General features: G+C 34.1%; 1 protein-coding gene across 2 annotated transcripts in view; it reads left to right on the forward strand.

Annotated features, from left to right (window-relative positions):
* Positions 1 to 23,017, forward strand: part of SNX2 (sorting nexin 2) — a 53,697-nt gene that overhangs the window by 25,162 nt on the left and 5,518 nt on the right. For both annotated transcript variants that reach the window (XM_019940897.3, XM_019940898.3), the window contains exons 3-11: positions 1,524 to 1,687; positions 3,058 to 3,124; positions 3,681 to 3,724; positions 5,436 to 5,577; positions 9,554 to 9,632; positions 15,321 to 15,396; positions 16,324 to 16,437; positions 16,694 to 16,787; positions 18,124 to 18,329. In XM_019940897.3, coding sequence (XP_019796456.2) covers positions 1,524 to 1,687; positions 3,058 to 3,124; positions 3,681 to 3,724; positions 5,436 to 5,577; positions 9,554 to 9,632; positions 15,321 to 15,396; positions 16,324 to 16,437; positions 16,694 to 16,787; positions 18,124 to 18,329 — 986 coding nt within the window. The remainder of the gene's footprint in view (positions 1 to 1,523; positions 1,688 to 3,057; positions 3,125 to 3,680; positions 3,725 to 5,435; positions 5,578 to 9,553; positions 9,633 to 15,320; positions 15,397 to 16,323; positions 16,438 to 16,693; positions 16,788 to 18,123; positions 18,330 to 23,017) is intronic.

A 23,017-nucleotide genomic window follows, 5' to 3' on the forward strand; every position in this document is an offset into this window, starting at 1 on the left:
TATACCCTTGTAGCTTATTTATTTTATGCATAGTAGTTTGTACCTCCTAATCCAAGAGGTAAGATACCACTTCAGGTAAATAACATGTTACTAGTGATATACTTTTTGAGGTATTAAAATGACTCACTATCATTACTACCTTCCCAAACCTCAAGGAATGTAGGAAACTCAGGTTAGAAATGGCTGATCTGATCCTGTTTCCTTTATACTCCTGCCTGCCTTTTCCTGGTAGCATTCTATAAACCAACAGATTATCATTTTGGCCCCTGATTGTAATTTTCACTTTTCTGGCTTTGCTTTTAGCTTATGCTGTTATGGTTAACTCCTGAACAGTATGAGTTTGAACTGCTCGGGTCCACTAATGTGCATTTTTTTAAATTAGCAGATACTACAGTACAGCTTGATCTGAGGTTGACTGAATCCAAGGATGTGGAACCTCGAATACAGAGGAGCCACATATATGGAGGGCCCAACTATACGTTATACTCAGATTTTTGACTGTGTGGAGGGTCGGCAGCCCTAACTCCCGCGTTGTTCAAGGGTCAACTGTATTTCATTTTCGTGGAATGCTTCCCTCATTTTTTCTCTAAACTCATTCAGATCTTCTCAATTCAGTTTCATAAAATATTCCTCATTTTCCCCAGCCTAAATTATTCTGTCCCACTTAACTCAAATTATAGCGTTTATTCTTTAGTTCATACAGCAATTAAATGTCTTGTAATTTTCTTTTTCTCTTGGCTGTTATTTTTCTTTTATTATTATTTAATATTCCACATGCTTATGTCTTGTTTTCCCAACTAGATTATAAACTCCCTGAGGGCAGGTATGATATTTTACATTTCTTTATGGTTCTCCATTGCATTTAGCACATGTTACATAGCTTGTAGACATTCAGTTTATCGATTTGATTTGTTTTTAAATATATTTAATTTTAGATTTTTCAAATGAACGAACACTTTAAATGAAAACCTAAGCACCTGTTTGTTTTGCGTCGTATTTGTGTATTCAGCTAATATCCAGTAATCTTTAGTGGTTAATTGCTTTAGATTACTAACATTGTGGACTTTCCATAACAAAGTTTTAATCCCAGTTGGGATAGTTCTGGGCAGTTTTCTGCCATGAAATTTGTGTTCATATGTATAAAAGAATAGTAATGTTAGCCTGAATACAAGATTTTGGAAGGTAAGTTACCACAAGTATTAGATATATTACAGATCCAAACACAAATGAATGTGGAATTATCCACGTCATTGCTTTCCTACTGGCTTTATCCCTACCACTAGTATAGACAGTTATGCTGACTTACTGGGATTCTTCCTAAAATCAACAAAGTCACTGTTGGTTTTAAAGTTTTGATAAACAATTAAGGAAGGATTCATAAATTATTTATAACAGTTATTTTAAAATAATATTTTGATATTGTGGATCATATAAAAATATTTTTCATAATTTATTGACTGCTCTGTAGACTATTGGGAGTTTGTTACCAGTGTCCTCAACTAACTTGTTTAATTTTTATCTAGAAGCTACAGAAGAAGTTTCTCTGGACAGTCCAGAAAGGGAACCTATACTCTCCTCAGAACCTTCTCCTGCAGTCACACCTGTGACCCCCACGACACTCATTGCTCCCAGAATTGAATCAAAGAGTATGTCTGCTCCTGTGATCTTTGACAGATCCAGGGAGGAGGTATGGAAAAATGTTTATATTCTAAGTTAATATGTAAATAATACATTTTTTGTCCCCCACCCAACATTTCTTTACTGTTAGTCATTTGTAATCAAAGCCTTTTAGTAATGTTTGGAAAAGAACACTGAACTAAAGAGGTCAGGTGATTTGGCTTCTAATTTTATCCCACCCCTTTTTCATCCAGTAACTTGGGCACATCACTGTCCTTCTCAAGTCAAGCAGTTTGTCATTTGTGATCTCATGATGGTAATGTGTGCCTCTCAGTGTTCCTTCTCTTGGTCAAATAAGGTAATGTCTGAAAGTGCTTTGAAAACTTAATCACAATAAAGTGGTATCTTGAGTAATTTTATTTGATAAAAGTATAATAAATGTTAATGGGTGATGTCGGCAGAGTAAGAGATGTGTTGTGAGTGGAGAGGAAGCATGAGGACCTTCTAAGGTGTAATGATGGTGTTTTTTCTTAATCTACATTCTGGTTACGAAGATGTGTTTACTTTGTAAAAATCATTGAGCTCTTTACCTAGGATTTATATACTTTATGTGTGTTACAGTTCAAATAAGTCTTACTTTTAAAAAATCTGTACAGGAGGGCAACTTTGAAAAAAATTATCATTAGAAAAACATCCCTTTATTTTTGGTAGCTTTAGACTATTAATATTGCTTTTAAAATTTGTAAGATTTAAGTTTCTGTGTTTTCTTCTTGAAAGTAACAAAAATTTCCCTCAGAACTGCTATTAATAAGGATTGCTTATTTACAATGGATGAAAAGTGCTTCTCTGTAGTCCCGTAGGTTTATCATTTTTCCTACTTCTTTTTTCAGTGAGCTTTATAGTGCTTTCATTGGCTTCAAGAAGAACATGTGTTTACTAGGTAATTGGTGAAATCATGGTGCTCAAGTTGCTTATAATTCCTGCAAGTATATAGGATTCTACTGGCAAAAGTAATGGCTACCTCCTGGTTTTTAAAGAGGAGAGATACAACCTTGAAAAATACTAATGTTAAAAAAAATCAAGGAATTAATTATTTTCATAATCTGAATCTGAAGATTGAGTATATAGAACAAAAACATTCCACAATATTCCTACAGAAGACTACAACATTTTCTATATATCTGAGGAGTTGGAGGAAAACAAGATTTTCTGTTCCTTCTCCCAGTGATGCTTTTCCTGTTGTCTTTGTGTGTGTGTGTATCTTTTACATAGTCAGGAAATGTGAAAGCTTTTATTGTTTTTCATAAATGGAGTGCTGAGTGACTTTTCAAATTGATGTGACAGTGACCCTAATAAAAGATAGATGGTAAAAATTATAGTTATTAGTATTATGACAGTAATATAAACTGGAATCTTTAATAACAAAAAAAATTTTTCTAGATTGAAGAAGAAGCAAATGGAGATGTTTTTGATATAGAAATTGGTGTATCAGATCCAGAGAAAGTTGGTAAGTTAATATTTATTATATTTTGTACTTGCTGCTTTTTTTTTTTTTTTTTGCGGTATGCGGGCCTCTCACTGTTGTGGCCTCTCCCGTTGCGGAGCACAGGCTCGGGACGCGCAGGCGCAGCGGCCATGGCTCACGGGCCCAGCCGCTCCGCGGCATGTGGGATCTTCCCGGACCGGGGCACAAACCCGCGTCCCCTGCATCGGCAGGCGGACTCTCAACCACTGCGCCACCAGGGAAGCCCTCTACTTGCTTCTTTTTGATAATTAGCTTGGTTGTTAATGTGCTATTTTTCTTAACTAAATGCATTATTACAATATTAAAATGGTGCTTTTATTTTTAAACTCGTGGCAGCTTGTTTTGTTTTTTTCCCCAGCTTTATTGAGGTATAATTGACAAATAAAAATTGTGTGTATTTAGGATGTACAGTGTGATGATTTAATATATGTTATAAAATGATTACTACAATCAAGTTAATGTATTACCTCATATAGTTACCTTGTGTGTGTGCATGTGGTTAAGCTTATGATTTTTAATAGTTTGACTTTTCTTGTAGGTGATGGCATGAATGCTTACATGGCTTATAGAGTAACAACAAAGGTAAGTCTTTTGCTCCTTTAAAAAAATATTGAGCCCTCACCATGTGTAGTATGAGGATACTACAGTGATTAAGGTGTAAGTGATCACTGTCTTTACAAAGGTTATCATCCAGTAAAAGTTGCATATAAATAGCTACAATGAGTTCTGAGTGGTTTGGTAGGTAAAGTATTCCGGGAGAGTATGCGGGAAGGGATCTAATCTAGGCAAAGGTAGGAGAAGTGATTTGGGTGGGAGAGGGACAAAGGGATTTGCTTGCGTAAAAGCCAGAAATCAAGAAAGCATTGTTCTTTCTAGGATCTGCAGGAAGTGATGCCAGATTAAATTGTTTGGCAGTAAGCCTTCCTATATTATGAACAGCCACATTAGGAATTCAGCCTTCATCCTTAGTATATATAATGGAGAGCCATTGAAGAGGTTCAAACAAGAATGGTACAATTGATCTTTGTTCTAGAAAGCTTTCTCTGACTCAGTATGGATTGGGAGGATCAAAGTAAAGGTCAGGATTTCGAGTTAAGAGGCGGTTGCAATCCTTAAAGGGATTGTAGGCCTTCAAATCTTAAAGAGAGAGGATCTGAAACAGTCCTAGCTGTGAGAAGCGATTCTTAATACTAAGGAATTAGTTCTAGGGATGAGTGAAATAAATGGCTTCTTGTGATGTATAGGAGGTAGAATCAGTAGAGCTTGGATGTAAGGAGTGAGGAAGGGGGGATGCCTAAGTGTGTCTGTGTTTTTTTTAATCTTTATTGGAGTATAATTGCTTTACAATGTTGTGTTAGTTTCTGTTGTACAACAAAGTGAATCAGCTGTAAGTATACATATATCCCCATATTCCCTCCCTCTTGAGCCTCCCTCCCATGCCTGAGTTTTTTTGTCCCCGTGTCCCCCCCCCCCCCCCCCCCCCCCCCCCCCCCCGCGGTACGCGGGCCTTTCACTGTCGTGGCCTCTCCCGTTGCGGAGCACAGGCTCCGGACGCGCAGGCTCAGCGGCCATGGCTCACGGGCCCAGCCGCTCCGCGGCATGTGGGATCTTCCCGGACCGGGGCACAAACCCGTGTCCCCTGCATCGGCAGGCAGACTCCCAACCACTGCGCCACCAGGGAAGCCCCTGAGTTTTTGTCTAGAGGAACTTTGTGGTTGTTGGAGTGATCCTGGAGAAGAGGCAACACAAGGAGAGGAGCACAGTATGGAGTCAGATTTGTTAATTCATTGAACAGATACTTATTTATTAAATACCTTGGGGTCAGGCTCTTTTCCAAGGACTACAGTATAGTAAAAATGCCCTTCACTCATGGAACTTATGTTGGAGCAGGGAAAAATATGGTGAAATTGAGGTGGCAGTGAGATTTAAGTGGAGGTTTCCCTTGGGCTATGTATTATTGGACTGAAGCTCAGAGGAGATCTGGGCCAGAGGTAAAGATTTAAGAATCATTAGCATAAATACAGGTAGAGTCAATGAGATGAGTTAAGGGTAGAATAAAGCAAACATTTTCTGTCCTCTTAAGTTTCTGTAAAAAAAAAAAAAAATTCTATGATTTGGGTGTTTTTCAGTTGTTAGAAATCTTTACATCACATTAGTTAGCTACTCTGCATTTTTTTCAGAGTAGATCAGTGTGTGTGATATGTATATATGCATGTTCACAATTATGTATTACATTAACTTCTAAAAAATTGTTTAGTTTTCAAAATTTGAAATACCTCTTCTTCACTTGTAGACTTCTCTTTCCATGTTCAGTAAGAGTGAATTTTCAGTTAAAAGAAGATTTAGTGACTTTCTCGGTTTGCATAGCAAGTTAGCAAGCAAGTATTTACATGTTGGTTACATTGTGCCACCAGCTCCAGAAAAAAGTATAGTAGGTAAGTATGAATTTTTAAAAATTTATTGTTGTTACTCTTACTAGTTCAGTTTTAACTGTATAGACGTGTATATTCCATGATCATTCACTATCATGACATCTCAATATCTAGAAATACTGGATTTAAGTATTGTTTTTGATAGTCATTCATCAACTGAAGAATGTATAGCTAAGTTTTATTTTCTAACACTTGAGGATTTGATTTATATAATGTTGTTAAATATTTGACAAGGTGAAAGCAACTAAAAACCCTTTTAGAGTCATTAGAGTATCTTATTATTGAGTAACACTTAGAGAATATTCAATATTATTAGTATATTAACATTTTTCTAAGGGTTTGGAGGTGTTTTGTGCTTAGCTATACATTGTACAAAAAGATTTGATCTAGCCTTGCTCACACAGGAGCTATTTAAACTCATCTTAGTTTATTACGTACTTCAATTTAACATTTAAAAACATTTCTACTTTTACAGGTAATAAAGGCTTACTTAGTTAAGAATATGCAGAATATTACAAAAGAGGAGGAGAACCTCCATTTTCCCACCATTAAAAAACATCTGTCATGTCTTAAAATTTTGTAGTATATTTTCCAAGCTTTTCAGTCATAGGTTTTTATTTATCTTTTTTTTATATACATGATTATTATTCTGAAAAGTATTCAAAATGAATTTTACTTATCTTTAAGTTATTGTTTTTACTTTTTTAAACATTTGATTTGAAAAGCAGTTTTATCCATATCTTTTATGATTTTTGAAACCTGATATATTTAAATGTATTTATTATATTCTTTCTCTTTTTTAATTTTTTTTTTTATAAATTTTATTTATTTATTTATTTCTGACAGCTTTGGGTTTCTGTTGCTGTGCGTGGGCTTTCTCTAGTTGCAGCGAGCAGGGGTTACTCTTCATTGCAGTGCGTTGGCTTCTCATTGTGGTGGCTTCTAGTTGTAGAGCACAGGCTCTAGGCACTCGGGCTTCAGTAGTTGTGACATGTGGGCTCAGTAGTTGTGGCTTGTGGGCTCTAGAGCGCAGCCTCAGTAGTTGTGGCACACAGGCTTAGTTGCTCTGCGGCATGTGGGATCTTCCCAGACCAGGGCTCGAACCCGTGTCCCCTGCATTGGCAGGCGGATTCTTAACCACTGCGCCACCAGGGAAGTCCCTATTATATGAGAATTTTAAAATTGTATTTATTAATGCACTTAAAAATAATAAACTCGGGGCTTCCCTGGTGGCGCAGTGGTTGAGAGTCTGCCTGCCGATGCAGGGGACACGGGTTCGTGCCCCGGTCCGGGAAGATCCCACATGCCGCGGAGTGGCTGGGCCCGTGAGCCATGGCCACTGAGCCTGTGTGTCCAGAGCTTGTGCTCTGCAACGGGAGAGGCCACAACAGTGAGAGGCCCGTGTACTGCAAAAAAAAATAATAATAATAATAAACTCATTACCTGTTAACAAATTAAAAAATTTTTGTGAAAAATAATTTTTATAAGACAAAAAAATTTATTGAGTGGCTTGCTTTTGTTTTTTACATTTTTGCAAAATCTCTTTAAATTGTGGTTTAATAGAAAATAGCTGTATTTTCGTATCTGTTTCTACACTCTACCTGTTGTGATACAACACATCATATAACTTTTGGAAAACTCCACTGAGCGCTCATGAAAGAATGGGAGCAAAAAAGACACAAATAGCAGCTTAGTATTATGAAGGTCGATTTTTGTATATATCCCCCATCAGCCCAAAGGGTCTCAGAAACCTTACGAATATGCTACCCATACTCTGAGAACTGCTAGTCTAGTTAATAATGTTATTTCTCTGTCCTCTAAACTGTTGCAGTGGTATCTTTTGGCCTCCCATTATCTATGTAGTGAGCTTGAGTTTCATTTATCATAAATTGTTATTAATATCCTTTTTTCTTTAAGTTGTACAGCTATTTTTATATATCAAAAGAGAAAAAAACAAAAAATAGTTTTTCTCATTTTGATGGCTAGATGCACTAGTTTAGGCCTTAAACATTGAGCCAGAAAAAAAAATTTTTTTAACTAAATTCTTATGCCCAAGTTTGTTGTGTTTCAAACTAATATTTTGCCCTAATAATCTTCAACCTTCCACAAATTATTGAATTAAAAGGAGATTGAAAGAATTTGAGGCAACCACATAAAATGCAGTTTAAAAAAAAGATATAAATAAATTAGCAGGAAAAATAATTGTAGTTAAATAAAAGATGAAGCCAAGTTAAACAGTTTCCTCTAAACGTGTGCATAAAGTCTGAACTTCAGTTATTGAAGGTGGGTAACAAGTTTTTCTGTGAGGTTCCTGGCAGAAAATCAAGTAGAGAAGCAGTCATTAAAAAAATTTCATATTGTCCATCAATTTTTAAAAATAAAAATGAATATATTGTCTAAGAAAAATTTTAAATATGAGAGGCCCTTTTAATTATATACCCAGTGGTTTTCAAGTAACAAACACAGTGGTGTAATAAGAATAGTAACTTCTCTTTCCTGGGAAGCTGTAACTGCCACTGAAGGAAGAGGGGTCTTTTCATTAGCATATAACTGTTACTGCTTTTATAGAACCTTAGTTGACTAAAAAGCACTATTTTTGTGAAGCTTTTAAAAAAGAGCAACAAAGAAGTTGAAAAGTATTAAGGAGTAACTGCTTACAGTTAGTTTTTATTTACCGCAGTGGCGCATAATGGTTACTTACCTCTAGGAAGTAGCATGAGCAGAAGATCACAGAATTTAAAAAAGCAAAATATTATATAGTGGTAAGGTTTTTTTTCACAAAACCAGAATATGTGAAATAACATCCCACACCTAGTAGTCCACTCAAGGTAGGTAATTTTAAGTGTTTGAATGAGTTTTCCTTTTCAAACTATTGTATTTCAGAGGAATTATGTTAAAACATTCATAGGTGATAATATCGTTTTTCACCAGGTGTACCAACCTGAATAAGAATTACATGGTTTTACATGATCTATTTTTAAATGGCTTTATTGAGATATAATTCACATGCCATACAATTCATCCATTTAAATTGTATAATTCATTATTAGCTTTTCATATATTCAGACTTGTGCATACCTCACCACAGTCAGTTTTAGAATATTTCTATTACCCCTTAGCCATCATCCTCTAATTTCCTCATCCACTCCCAGTCCTAGGCAATCACTAATTTACTTTCTTTCTCTATAGATTTTCCAATTCTGGACATTTCAAAAAACAGGGAACCATATAATACATGGTCCTTTGTGACAAGCTTCTGTCAACGTAGCATAATATTTTTAAGGTTCATCCATGTTGTACATATGTCATTACTTCATTTCTACAGAATCGAATTTTGAGAGTAAAAAGAACAGGGAAAGAAGAAAAATCTGCAATCTGATAGTAGTGTTAAAATTGAAATTGCTAATACAGAAATGATCAGCATGATTTTTATTCTCTAAATTTGAAGAGTTCTAAATATCTCTGTGAAAGAGCTCATTATTTCAAACTGTTATAAAACCAGCTATGATAAATAAACATGTTCTTAGAATCTGCAACAGAGGAAATACTTAGCATATTAATGGATTACACTTATTTTTATTTTTCTAGTCCCCAAAGTAAAGAACGTTAATTATTGCTCATATGAGATGAAGATATCAAATGTGCTTAAATTTACTAATTTGAACTCCGTTATGCATATTGAAATGCAAACACATTTTAACTTACCAAGAGTTTAATGTATGTCAGATAGAGTCCAAACAGTTATAGGTTAGAAAACTACAGACACAGCTCAACCTCTGCTTTAGCTGTACTCTTTTAAAACTTACCTTATAAGTGCTTGCCAAGTACAGATGTTAATTTCTCAAAACTATGATACTAGTTATAATTTTAGCTTTTTTGTCAAGTTCAAATTTAAAATATATTTTAAATTATGCAGAAATGATTATAAAAGAATGTTTCTCAGTAATAGAAAATCATGAGTCTTCCAATTTTTTCAAAGGCATGACCAAGGTCAAAGTGGGTAAAGAAGATTCATCATCCACAGAATTTGTAGAAAAACGAAGAGCAGCTCTTGAAAGGTAATTCTAATCAGCTGTGTTTTATTACTCTAATGTTTTTACTTCAGTAGTATAAGTCTAATTCCATTAAATGGCACAAGTATATTTTAAGTATTAAAATTCTCAAAGTACCACTTGATTACTCTTATTAAGTGCTATAAGCTTTTATTAAGAAAATTGATTCATTCAGAAGTACTGTATACTTGTTCCATTTTTATTCTCATTATAGTCTAACAAAGTAATACCTATTTTCATCTGAATTATTTCCTTTGAATTATTACTTCAAATAATACTGAAATGTTATTAAATACAATGAAAAATTAGGTTTGTGCTCCCTCCTTCAACTCTTTATAATTGATTTTGACTTGAGTGTACAGAAGTATTAGTCATTGCTCAAGTTGACTGTATAGTTAAAGGCTGATAGATATATATGCTGTGCCTTGCTTTAGACTTCTTGACCTGACACATTTCCTATGGCTTTGAAGACTTGTGTTCATTGTGGCCGACTAAACGGGAAATGGATGGGAGGAATCCCACTCCCAGAATCTTAACATTTCTTCCTTGCTATGCTGAAAATGTGAGAAAACAAGTTCAAAACTGTCTTAAAGCCCAATTTGTAGTACATAAGTTGGTAATTACCTGCACTTAATACATTTTCTAATTTCATAGTTTTTGTTTGTTATTTTAATTGAATGTGCTTATTTGTTCTCTGTCTTATTTTCTCTCTTGGCTTAAAATTAGTGGTTGGCATAGATAGGACAGATTTTAGGAAATAGTATATATATCTATAGGGTACAAATTATTTTGTAAAACTCTTTTTGAGGCAGTGTATTTCTGGGTTTTAGTAATAAATTGTTTCAATTTTAAGAAAATACCACAGTAAAGTCAGGTTTGAACAATTTGCAATAAGAAAAGCTAGTGTGCAGCTTAAAATCTTAAAGACTTAAAAGATGAGATTATGTCTATGAGACTCAGCAGTTACTCAGGAAAAGGATTTAAATTGCATTGAAAGAAGTTTAATTTAGGCATTAAAATTGATTCTCTTGTGAAAGAGGTCATAGAATGAGTGTTTTTAAGAGTAAAGGTAGATAATGTGCTGCCTTGATTTTGCTTAGTCCTTCCTGAAAGTATAACCATGACCTTTTGAGAAGGCTTTCCAGTCCTATTTTTCTGTGAGTAAATTTGAAATATTTTGGATGGCATTCTTGATAAGGAAGTTAATGAAGATTTATTGTACCAAGGGCATATAATTTGATTCTACATTCACCTTTCTTTTAACTTGAATGCATTGCATAGTACTTAAACCATATCTTCATTCACTGTGTAACACTGAGGAGAGTTTTAAGGAAATATTGAAGCTTGACCTAGTGCATATGTGAAGATAGTTTCTTACTGATAAATGTTACTTGTTAAATACTACCTTAGTGGAATTTGCAGTAGTGGGGGGGAAAAAAAAAGGAAACAGTGTACTGTGAGTTCATTTTGTATTAGAAAAGATAACTAAAGAAAATATAGGTGTAAAGATACAGAAGGAAAGGAGCTGGAATGATTTTTCTCAAGTGATTTTTCTGTGGCATTTCTTAAAATTTAAACATTAGAATAGGCATATTTGTGGATATATAACCTAGTTGGATCTGGCGGGTCAAGGAAGTATTTCTTTATTTACACTCTGGTATTCATTTACATATTTATTTGTTTGTACAACTTAGAGAATCCAGATAACTATCTTGAACAAAAGGATAAACATCTGGTATTGAAATATGGGAAGAGAAAGGGAGTGGTTAAGAACCCAAGTAATTTCCCTGTGCCACACTCAGTAAAGTAAGCAGAAATTACTTCTAAGTATCCCGAAGATCGCTCACTTGATTTTCTTAAGAGTGCTTCATATCTTACCTACAAGCATATTGAATTTATTTTATAGTAAGGATACACTTCTGTAAATATAAACTAAAAAATGTAAAGTAGCATTATACAGTGTGTAGGGTTTTAGAATCCTTTCTCTGTTGAAGCCTGCACTCAATTACACACTACACACTATCTGTGAGGCCTTGGACAAGTTATTTAACTTAAATTCATTGTTCCTTTTCTCTAAAGTGTAAGTGTATCATAACAAGCACCTGAAAACCCAACTGGCAAAGCCTAAACAGTTAGTGTCGGTTGATTAATCCATTCGTTCATATCAGGAAGTTTGGAGGTAGGCAGATGTTTAGTATTATCAGATCCATCAGGAAATCCTATTGCTTCCTTCTGATATCTGGACAACCATTTTTTCACCCGTCCACTACTAGTCCAAATGTCTGAATTAACTGCGGTAGACTCCTCATTGGTCTCCTTGTTTCCATCCCTGTACCTCTACTCTTTTTTCTAATATAGCAGCCAGGGTCATCCTTTTAAAACATGAGTCAGATCATCTTCCCACTCCTGTTCGTCCACCCACCCAGTTTCAGTCAATAAAAGCCAGAGTCCTCATAATGACCTATAAATTCTTACATGACTTGCACTGCTCACTCTGTTACCTACTTGATCTCCTATCCTCCTTGATCACTTTGCTCTAGGCCACACTCACCTTTTTGCTGCTCCTCGAAGATCCCAGGCATCTTCCCACCTTAGGGTTCTACCCCCTACCCTGCCCCCACTGCCTAGAAAGCTTTTGTTCCCAGGTATCTGTGTACCTAATTCCCTTGCCTCTTTCAGATTCAAACATTCAGATGTCACCTTGCCAGTGAAGCCTATTTTGATTATTGGTTTCATTCTGACCTATTCTGTTTACATCGCCATCAACCACACCTTACACACTTGATCCCATTTACTTGTCCTTTCTCCACTTGTCCTTTCATTTTTCCACAGCATTTGCCACCTTATCACATACTACATAATTTTTATGTTTATGATTTATTGTCCGTCTTCTGTTAACTAAAATTAAAGCTCCAGGGACTTCCCTGGTGGTCCAGTGGTAAAGAATCCACCTTATAATGCAGGGGACGTGAGTTCAATCCCTGGTCAGGGAACTGAGGTCCCACATGCCACAGGGCAACTAAGCCCACATGCCACAACTACTGAGCTCATGCGCCTCAACTAGAGAGAGCCCACATGCCACAAACTACAGAGCCCACGCGCTCTGGAACCCACAAGCCACAACTACCGAGCCCACGTGCCCTGCAGCCTGCGCGCCACAACTAGACAGAAGCCCACGCGTCGCAGGGAAGGATCCTGCATGCCTCAACAAAGAACCTGCGTGCCGCAACTAAGACCCGATGCAGCCAAAAATAAATTAAATAAATAGTAAATAAATCACTTAAAAAATAAATTAATTAAAGGTCTACTAGAGAAGGAATCCTGTTCTCTTGTTCACTGGTACATTCTGAGTACTCAGAACGGTAACTGATGTGTAGTAAATGCTCAATAAATGTTGAATGAACAAATGAATGTCATCAAAGACCCAGGCTCTTTCTACCTGTCTATTCTCTCATTCTTAGCACACATGTCTGAGTCTTAAGCGAGAGAAATATCTTTAACTCTGTTCCTCTCAAGCATTTTGTATAACCTGCTTTATTTTGTTTTGGTAAGTAAGTAGGAATTTGAAAGCCCTAAGTGATTCTAAATGTACCAATAACTTTTCCTTAGCACAATTCTCAAGAACAACTACTGACCACCTCTTGTTGAATCTGATACTTATTTTTCATCAGTTCCATTGCATCTTCCAACTTCTGTCTTCCTTCAGTGTCTCTGCTTCTCTCCATACCTCTTTTCGTGTACTTTTCTCACATTCTTTTCCTTTTTGTTCTGTATCCTTCCTTTATATATCTACAACCCTCTCTGACCTTAATTCTGAATTGATGACTATTTACAAATACTTTTTTTAATGGTTAATTGCTCTTTATTTTCATGTAACCCTTAAGAAGAAAAGTTTTACCATCTCTTTTTCTAGAATATCATTTTCCAAAATGGATTCCTCAGATTGCTAGTATGTGGTAGGGTGAAAAAAGGAAATCTGTTGTCAGTTGAGGTTTATAAATGTAGAGTGTAACAAAGTTAAACCAGGTGTTTTTCCTGCAGTACTTCTCACAGCATTTAATATGCTGCTGTTCATTATAGGTCTTAAAGAAAGGAATATGTATGTAATATATTTCAAACTTTCTTGATTGTAGAACCAGTCGTTTTCATGGAATATTGTATGAGACTAGTATTCTGCAGAACTCACTTTAAAAAGCTATTTTAGAATATAAATAGTATTAGGTATTTCCATTTAGGTAGAAATATTAGAATATTTCTTAAAGGTTTGGGTACTAGATGTTTTGTCTTCCTGCTTGTTCATTTTACAAACATCTGAGTGCTTGCTATTTATCAGCTGTTGTGTGCACTCAGATGAACAACTTACACAGACTGCTTTAAGCAGTGCACAGTCTAAGTAACTAAATAACTCACCTAGAGTAGTACTGGAGAACTTCAGTGTTAAAATTGTAAGTAAAATTCCAGTGGGAAAATACCAACATTTCTTAAACTTACAGGATTAGTGTTCTACTGCATCTCTTTTATACCTTTATAAAGTAAGCCTCAAATACTTTTTAAAACCACAGTGTAGATTGCATTGTACATATCTATTAAATGCTCTGTTTCTGTTATAATGACTTCTTGTGTGGGCTGTTGACTTAAAGTGAAGTTTAATATGGTGTGTATTTTATTTAAATATACAAAAACAGAAGTTAACATTTAAGCAGTGATTAGTCATTTTAACCATTATATATAGTGTTTGACTTTAGAAAAGATTATCCCTTTTTTTAGAAACTATTTTAGGCATACTTTATAATCTTGTAAAGAGATAGAAGTCATCACTGACTACATTTATGCTGCAGAAATAAAGGTATATTAACTGTTAGGTAAAATATTATAATTGAAATATTATTGCATGTTACTAATCTGGGGAAAGAGCAATTTTTTAAAAATGGGATTAGTTAAGTAATCAATGATCATCAAATAGTGAACCTTTTTTTTTAATGAAAGATTGGTAATTTATTATGAATGTCAGGGCTATACCTTTTCTAGTAAAGGAAAATTACTAAAGTTAGGCTAATAGTGATTTAATAATGATGTTTCTCTTTTTATTTTATGTGATGTCATATAAGGAAGACATTTATCAAAAATAGCAGAACCTTAAAAATAAAAATATTGAAGAAAATTTAGTCCTTGTCAAATAAGGACCAAAACTTACTTGATAATTAAAATCTGCTGCCAAGAAAAAAGAAATTGGTAGGCTGCTCTCCATTTTGGTAATGATGACAATTTAAAAAAAAAAAGTTTAACTGGACTACATAGTAATATATATATTACTAGAATATGTATAGTAATAACTGGAAATATAATGACCCACCGAAAGATAGCATTATTTGATGAATTTACCTATATACCCTTTTATAACTCTAATACTTCGCAGTGAGAAGTTTGATAAGTTATTTAACCTCTCCCCATTCCTACCCCCACCCCCACCATGTCTCTTTTTACATAATTATGAATTTTCAAAAGATGAACGAAAAGCTTTTTAATCATTAAATTGCTATAAGATTCTACATAATTAGAGTGAAGGCAAACTGATATGATAGGAGGCAAACAGAGGACATCTTTTTTTTTATTTTTTAATTTTTATTTTGTTGAAATAAGATTTAAAATAAGATGGTACTGATAAATAAAGGAGCATTTTATTCTTAAATCTAGGTATCTTCAAAGAACAGTAAAGCATCCGACTTTACTACAGGATCCTGATTTAAGGCAGTTCTTGGAAAGTTCAGAGGTATTATTTCTACTTTAAATTTTTATATGTAAATGTTCTCATTTATGATTATCAGTGTAATAATTTGTATAAGAATAGGTGTTCAGTAAACAGTTGCATTAATAGATGGAATAAAGCAAAGATTTTTTTTTGCTTAATGCTTTAATTAGCTTTAATTACTTTAAATTACTAACAAAATATCTTCTTTGCGTTGATAATTGTAGGATGATCATTCCCTTTCTTGAAAAATTAAAACCAGATTTAAAAGAATGGCTTATAAATAGTCTAATTCTGAATTCCCTAAGTTGTTGCTTAGGCATTGTGTTGAAATAAGTTTATTCAGACCTCATTTTAGAGATAGTTGAATAATGTGTGTTTGTGTGTCTACATTCTAATCGTCTTATTAAGGTTTTGAGGTGCAAATTTATGATTTGAAAGAGCTTTAATTATAACCATGCTGCTCTTTATATTTGGCACATTTTATCCTCTAATTGTTACCGTTTGAGATTTGTTTTTAAATTTACTTGAACCCCAGAATTGTTAAAAAATTCAAAATCACACAGTCCTAACTAAACATAAGGAGATCTTTCTCAAGACTTTCTTCTTTTTTCCTTATTAACAGTTTATTTCTGCTAGCAAACAGGTGGCCAGTGTTAAAGTGCTTGGCAATTTCTTAATATATTTTGACAGAGTGTTGTTCCATCTAAATGTAAACGTGCAGAAGAAAAACAAATGGAAAGTCTATTTTTTAAGTTTTCCTTTGAGAAGTAGTGTATTTGAGAAATTACATCTCACTATTGAAATGTATGAGAGTGAAGAAAATACAACCTCCTTTTTTTCTTTTTTCTTTTTTTTCGGGGCTGTGTGTGGGGGCAGTCCCTTCTGTGGCCAGTTAAACCTCCAGGCTTTTAACCGGTTTGTTTGCCCTTATTTGTCATTCAATTCCAGCTGCCTAGAGCAGTTAATACACAGGCTCTGAGTGGAGCAGGAATATTGAGGATGGTGAACAAGGCTGCCGACGCTGTCAACAAAATGACAATCAAGATGAATGAATCGGATGCCGTAAGAGCTGATTTTTTGACTTGAATAATGAGATGAATTAATGAGCCCAACAGTTGCATTTTAAAGCTGTACAAGTAGAAAATAGGATATTAATTTGCTTATTGAGTTTAGTTCTCAGCACATCAGTTGACCACCATGGTTATACATGGTTAATTTGTTGCTTTAAAACAAGGAATGTAGCTTGCTATTTATTGGTAACCTAATTTACAGTGGTTTGTTCTGGCTAAATTAGCTCCATTTTTCATTTTTTTCTTAGTGGTTCGAAGAAAAGCAGCAGCAATTTGAAAATCTGGATCAGCAACTTAGGAAACTTCATGCCAGTGTTGAAGCCTTGGTCTGTCATAGAAAAGGTTTGTTTGTCTTGTTATTTATATGTTTAACGCTGTAAGTTAATTCAGATATTTTATTTAAATTTTATTAAAAATGAACATTTTAAAGTTATGAATATTTTAAAGAGGATGTTTTCTGTTTCAACTTTGTTATTTAATGTTTTCTGTTCCATTTTATGTAACTTCTAGTTTAGAAGGAGAAAAATCTTGAACTTGTAAAAGTATAGTTTGAATTTTGGATTAAAACTGATTAACTCTTTGTTAAACATGTTTAATGAATGAATGAAGGTGTCTTATTGATAACTCTTATATAATTAAGGAATGAAATTCAAAAATGAATGATGAAATTTTTCTTTAAAATGTTAGTTTTGTACCTATATTTCATAGAGAACTCTGGAGTATTTTCTTCATTTTTCAAATACCATATTTAAAAACCTGGAGGGGGTGTTAAAAATTCATAGAAAATTTTAGTTGTAATTTTTTGATTCCATGGTGAGGTTTTTGGTTTTATTTTTGAAGAATACATGGCTTTTACAATCATCTTTCTAAAACAATAAATAATTTAGTATGTGCCATTCCCAGCAATACATTGCAAAAAATAATTACAGAAAATCTACTGGTACATTTATTATTGAAAGTAACTTATAACAGTTTTTGCTATTTGTATTCTTTCTCTTAGGGAACATTTTATGGTTCTTTAAGAGAACTTTACATAATGCAGAGCAACAGAGCAATCCAAGCAATATAATAGTTAGTCCTTGACATCTGTTTTTCTTTATTTGATGTATCTGAAATAATCACATGGAAAAATCTTTTCAGAAATTCTTAATATTTCACTACGCATTGTTGTTGCACACAAAGAAGAAAAGAATAAGATTTATGTGAATTGCATGTACAATTTTACTTTGCTTTCCTCCTGTGAGCTAAATAATATTCTTATCAAAAATTATAGACATTATTTTCAATAAATGTTTAAAGGCCAAATAATGTAGTATAAATCAATTGTGAGCGTTCCCAGTGCTTTCCATATGAAAAATATATTTTTTGTCTTTTTTAGGACTAGACAGAGAAACAGTGAGCACTTTAGGGGAGAAAGGGAAGGGAGATTATTATATTATTAAACATAGTTCATCCCCTGGGAATATAGGCAGTGGTTCTTTTAAATTTTCAGTAGAGCTCTGAGCAGTTAACATTTATCTGCCCAAGGCATTTTAATGACTGATTGTTGCATGTTAATTATTTTAAAATATTTGAGCAGTTTGTGAATAGATAAAATTTAGAACGACAGTAAAAAAATCAATGCAATATTAAAAAATTTCACTAGTGAACACTAAAAGTGCATACTTTTTAATTTCAGAACTTTCAGCCAACACAGCTGCCTTTGCTAAAAGTGCTGCCATGTTAGGTAATTCTGAAGATCATACTGCACTGTCTAGAGCTTTGTCTCAGCTTGCAGAGGTTGAGGAGAAGATAGACCAGTTACATCAAGAACAAGCTTTTGCTGACTTTTATATGTTTTCGGAACTACTTAGTGACTACATTCGTCTTATTGCTGCAGTGAAAGTAAGCCTTATTTTGTAATCTTCCTTGAATTCTTCATACTTCAGTGTTTTGCTTATAAGAAGAATATGGTATCCTATTAGGCATGCATTTAAGTGTGTAAATTACATACTAGTAAGTATAAAATGGCTTCAAGATGATTATTCATAGCTTAATATTCTCTTCCCCTATGCCTTAGACAGTACAATAGGCAGAATTGATGTTTTTAAGAGATCTAAGGATGCCAAATAAAATAAAACCATTACACACTTACTTATGTATTTATATATAGAAGTTTGCAGCCAACTGATAGCATTTGTTTACTCCTTCTAGCATAAGCTGAAACTACCCAGTGGATTCTGTTATCATTAGTAAAGTTATAATAAGAAGCAGGAAAAAACCAGAACTGATTATTGCATGAATATGTTTAACGGTGGCTTTGGCATGAATTTGGACTATAAGCAGACATTCTGTGTATATGTCACCATCTAATTATAGACAAGATGGGACTAGATTAGATAAAAAATTGTGTTACCTAATGGTAATGTTTAAGGATGAACAGTCTTAAGTTTCTGAATAGTTAAGAAAGTAATCCCATTAACTAATGAAAATTAGTATTTTATAGATAACTCCAATATTCAGATAATGAAACTGAACTGACTTATTTTATGTTACATGTTTTGGAATATACTTTTTAAGATCTTACGGTGTCTTTGAATTACTGTTAGGAACGTTAGTTCTCATGGCGTCTGGGGGAACTGGAAGTTTACATTGGATTCAAACATCTAGAAAGTTAAATTAGTATTTATAATCAGAACATTGATGCATTGCATATTATAGACGATTCTGTTCTCAGGCTAATGATGACAGTTATTACTAGAGGGTTCTTAGCATTTCAGAGTGGTACTTTCTTAGGTTTAGGTTTGTCTACATTACCAGTTTTGTTTGTATTTATTCTTAGGTGTTACTCTTTCAGTTTTTATTGGAGTGTAGTTGATTTACAATGTTGTGTTAGTTTCAGGTGAACAGCAAAGTGAATCCGTTATACATATACTTATATCCACTCTTTTCTTTTTTAGATTCTTTTCCCATATAGGCCATTACAGAGTATTGAGTAGAGTTCCCTGTACTATACAGCAGGTCTTACTACTTACCTATTTTATATATAGTAGTGTGTATATGTCAGTCCCAATCTCCCAGATTATCCCTCCACTCCCTTATCCCCTGGTAACTGTAAGTTTGTTTGCTACATCCATGACTCTACTGCTGTTTTGTAAATAAGTTCATTTGTACCCTTTTTTTTAGATTCCACGTATAAGCAATATCATATGATATTTGTCTTTCTGTGTCTGACTTACTTCACTCAGAATGACAATCTCTAGGTCCATCCATGTTGCTGCAAATAGCATTATTTTATGGCTGAGTAATATTCCACATCTTCTTTATCTGTTCCTCTGTTGATGGACATTTATGTTGTTAGATGTTACTCTTTATATTCCTGGCGGTTAATTTTTCTTTTCACCTATTTAAATATATTAATATAGATAGTTATCAGTTCATTTTATATAGGCAACTTGTGATATACAGAAATTCAGTTTACAGATAATGGTTCCTGTTTCTCACCTGCTCTCACCTCATTCCAGAGCTCCCACTAGCATGATAGCTATTATTAAAAAGTATAACACCTGCAAAAAACCTGTGGGTTCAGAAAGGGACAGTAGGCACTGTCTGTGAGAAGTAGTACCTGCTGAGAAGAGCTAACCTGGGACAAGACTCCCTGACAGGGTTGGCCTCCCTGTGTGTTGGATGCTTATCCCTCAAAAACAGCTTTTCTCATACTGCCTCTGCCTTCTTACTGTTTTTTTACATTCCATGAAATTACAGTTATATCAGTGTTTCCCGGAATGTTTTCTACATAACACTGACACCGAAAGATGTGCCACAGTCAGCTGAGTTTTGGAGATAATGTATGCAGTATCCCTGTCTTGCAGATTCAGAGTGCATTTAAAAAGCTCAGGACTGTCTAGCAGTAAAAAAAGACATTTAACTTTATTTAATCCAGAGGCTTCCAAATTCATATGAACAGGAATTCTTTTCCACTTAATATATTTTTACATATATGCAACACACTTTGGGAAATACTGAATTAGTGATTCATTGACTAAAAGGAGAGTTAAAGAGCTATGGTCAAGTTATACCTTAAGATGAATTAAGCTCTTTCAGATTGATTTTCTACTGAAACCTAGCCCAGGTCAACTTCATAAAGGAGTTGAGAAATTATGGAGTAAGATGACAAGGCATTTTTTATGGTCTTTATTTTTTGTTTGTTTTTTATTTTAAACTAATTCATTTGTATTTGAAAGAGTAATACATGCACAGAATAATTCTAACAGCCCTAAAAGGGAAAATTTCTTTTTACTAAAACCTCTAGTTTCTCTTCCCTTGGTGGAATTCTGTTAGATGTCTTTACAGAATTAGCTGTGCACATTTATGAAGCGAATTTTCTCTTTGTTTTTCTTTCCTTCTTTCTTTCTGTTTCTTTGTCTCAGCCCCCTTCTCCTTCCCTTCATCTCTTCCTTCCTTCTTCAAAAAGGCACATATTATATCATGATTCTTTGCCTGCTTTTTTTTAACCCACTCTATTTTAAAAAGGTCTCTTTATCAACTTACGTAAATATATGTTGCATTCTTTTAAATGGTTGTATCATATTCCATCATTTAGTATATAGATGGACCTTGTATTATTTGATGAGTCCAATATTAAATATTAAGTATTTTGATAATAATTCTTTGGGCATAAAATTCCTAGAAGTAGAATTACTTGGCCAAAGGGTATATGAAGTTTAAATTTCAATAAACGTTGCCATATTACTGTCTGAAGATGTTATACCTCTTTATACTCTCACACCAATATATGTGTTGCTTCTTCTCCCACCCAGTGGTGGTTTTTTTGTGTGTGTGTAAGTTTTAATTTCTTTAGTTATTGTGAATTTAAGCATGTTTACAAATGATAAGCCATTTGCACTTCTACGAATTGTTTATGTTTATGCCCAGTTTTATTTTTTGTCTTACTGATTTCTAATACCTGTTTAATACTATTTAATACTTAGCTCTTTCTTTTATCCGTATTGAGAGTACTTTTTAAAATGATGGTAATTTTGAAACTAGGAGCATTAATTAGAATTTAGGGCCAAAGTAGGGGTACTGAGAACATGAGAAATTGGGGCCTTAAAGAAAGTGATGAAGTTCATCCACTCAGAATACTGCCCAGGCCTGGCCTTGTAGCCAGGGAACTCCTGTTTCCCTCTTTTGTATAGGCTCTGACATCTGGGACTCTATATTTTGGATAATACGGTTAGTTAGCTCACGTGTATTAAGTGGTAAACTTGTTAGATGCATTTTCATGTATTGGCCTTCTGTGAGCCACTAGAGGAGGGTCAGGGATTGAGGGTAATAGCTTTGAATGTTTTTAGCACTAGAATCTTCATAAGGAATTCTTACAGGGAATGCAGATCTATAAAATACATAAAATAATTTTTTTAAAAACCAGTAGATGGATTCCCCAAGGAGTTTAACATCTTCATCGTTTGGCTGTAAGTAATCAGCATCCTTTCAGGACTCCAGGAATCTAGGCAGCATACTTTCAGATTCACTGAATTAGAATATGGTATTAATTAAATTAAAATTGCAGCCTTAAATTTCCTGATTGGCCAGGAAAACTCCACAACTGCAACCTTGTCTAACCTAGATGAACTTGCATACAATTGCGTACCATAAATTGGCGGGGGGTGGGGGATGTCTAAAGTCAATCATCAGTGTAAATGTATCCCTCTTGTAGAAGAAGCTGGTTGTACCACAGTGGATTAGTATCTTGACATGCAGAGGCATACATTAAGTTATGATTTGATATTTGGGGATTGACATATATACACTAATATGTATAAAATAGATAAATAATGAGAACCTGCTGTATAGCTCAGGGAACTCCACTTCGCTGTACAGTAGAAACTAGCACAACATTGTAAAACAGCTATACCCCAATGGGAAAGAAAAAAAGATAGCATTTTTAGAAGATCAGGTATGGTTCTGATTCTTTTTTTCTTTTATATTCTGGTGTTACAAGGGTAGGAAACCAAGTGAAGAAAAAGTTAATTCTTACGGAGTTGAGATTAATTTTTTTATCTAAAATAACCTGACTTTAGTAGCTTTGCCTTTACCATAGCTCCTATATCTGTACCACAGTGAACATGTGATTTTTGGAATATTATGAGATAATAAACCGGGCAGAGACCAAATTAGTTTAAGTTGGTGTATCACTGAAAAGGCCAGTTGATATATACTAAGAACTTCAGCAAATATTGAAATTAAAGGGCATTTTGGTTCGCTGTTGCACTGTATTGGTACATATTTTAAATAATCAAATTGTTATTGAACAGAGGAATTTATAAATGAAGAGCTGATATGGCCGTGTTCCTTTAAAGGAAAACTAGGCCTAAAGTCTTAAATTGCTTTTAAAATTTGTGTATGTGTAGGGGGTGAGGCACAGGGATTGTTTGTTTGTTGTAAATAATAGTGACTTTTTGAATGTATTTGTGTTAGATGTATTACTTTTGTGATTTTGGCCCAAATTAATTTGGCTGAAGCAAAATCAGTTCATAATGAGAAATGTTTTAAGGAGAATGTAGTCTTTTAAACATAAAAAAAGCAAACAG

This window comes from Tursiops truncatus, chromosome 3, assembly GCF_011762595.2.
Source record: "Tursiops truncatus isolate mTurTru1 chromosome 3, mTurTru1.mat.Y, whole genome shotgun sequence".
NCBI lineage: Eukaryota > Metazoa > Chordata > Mammalia > Artiodactyla > Delphinidae > Tursiops > Tursiops truncatus.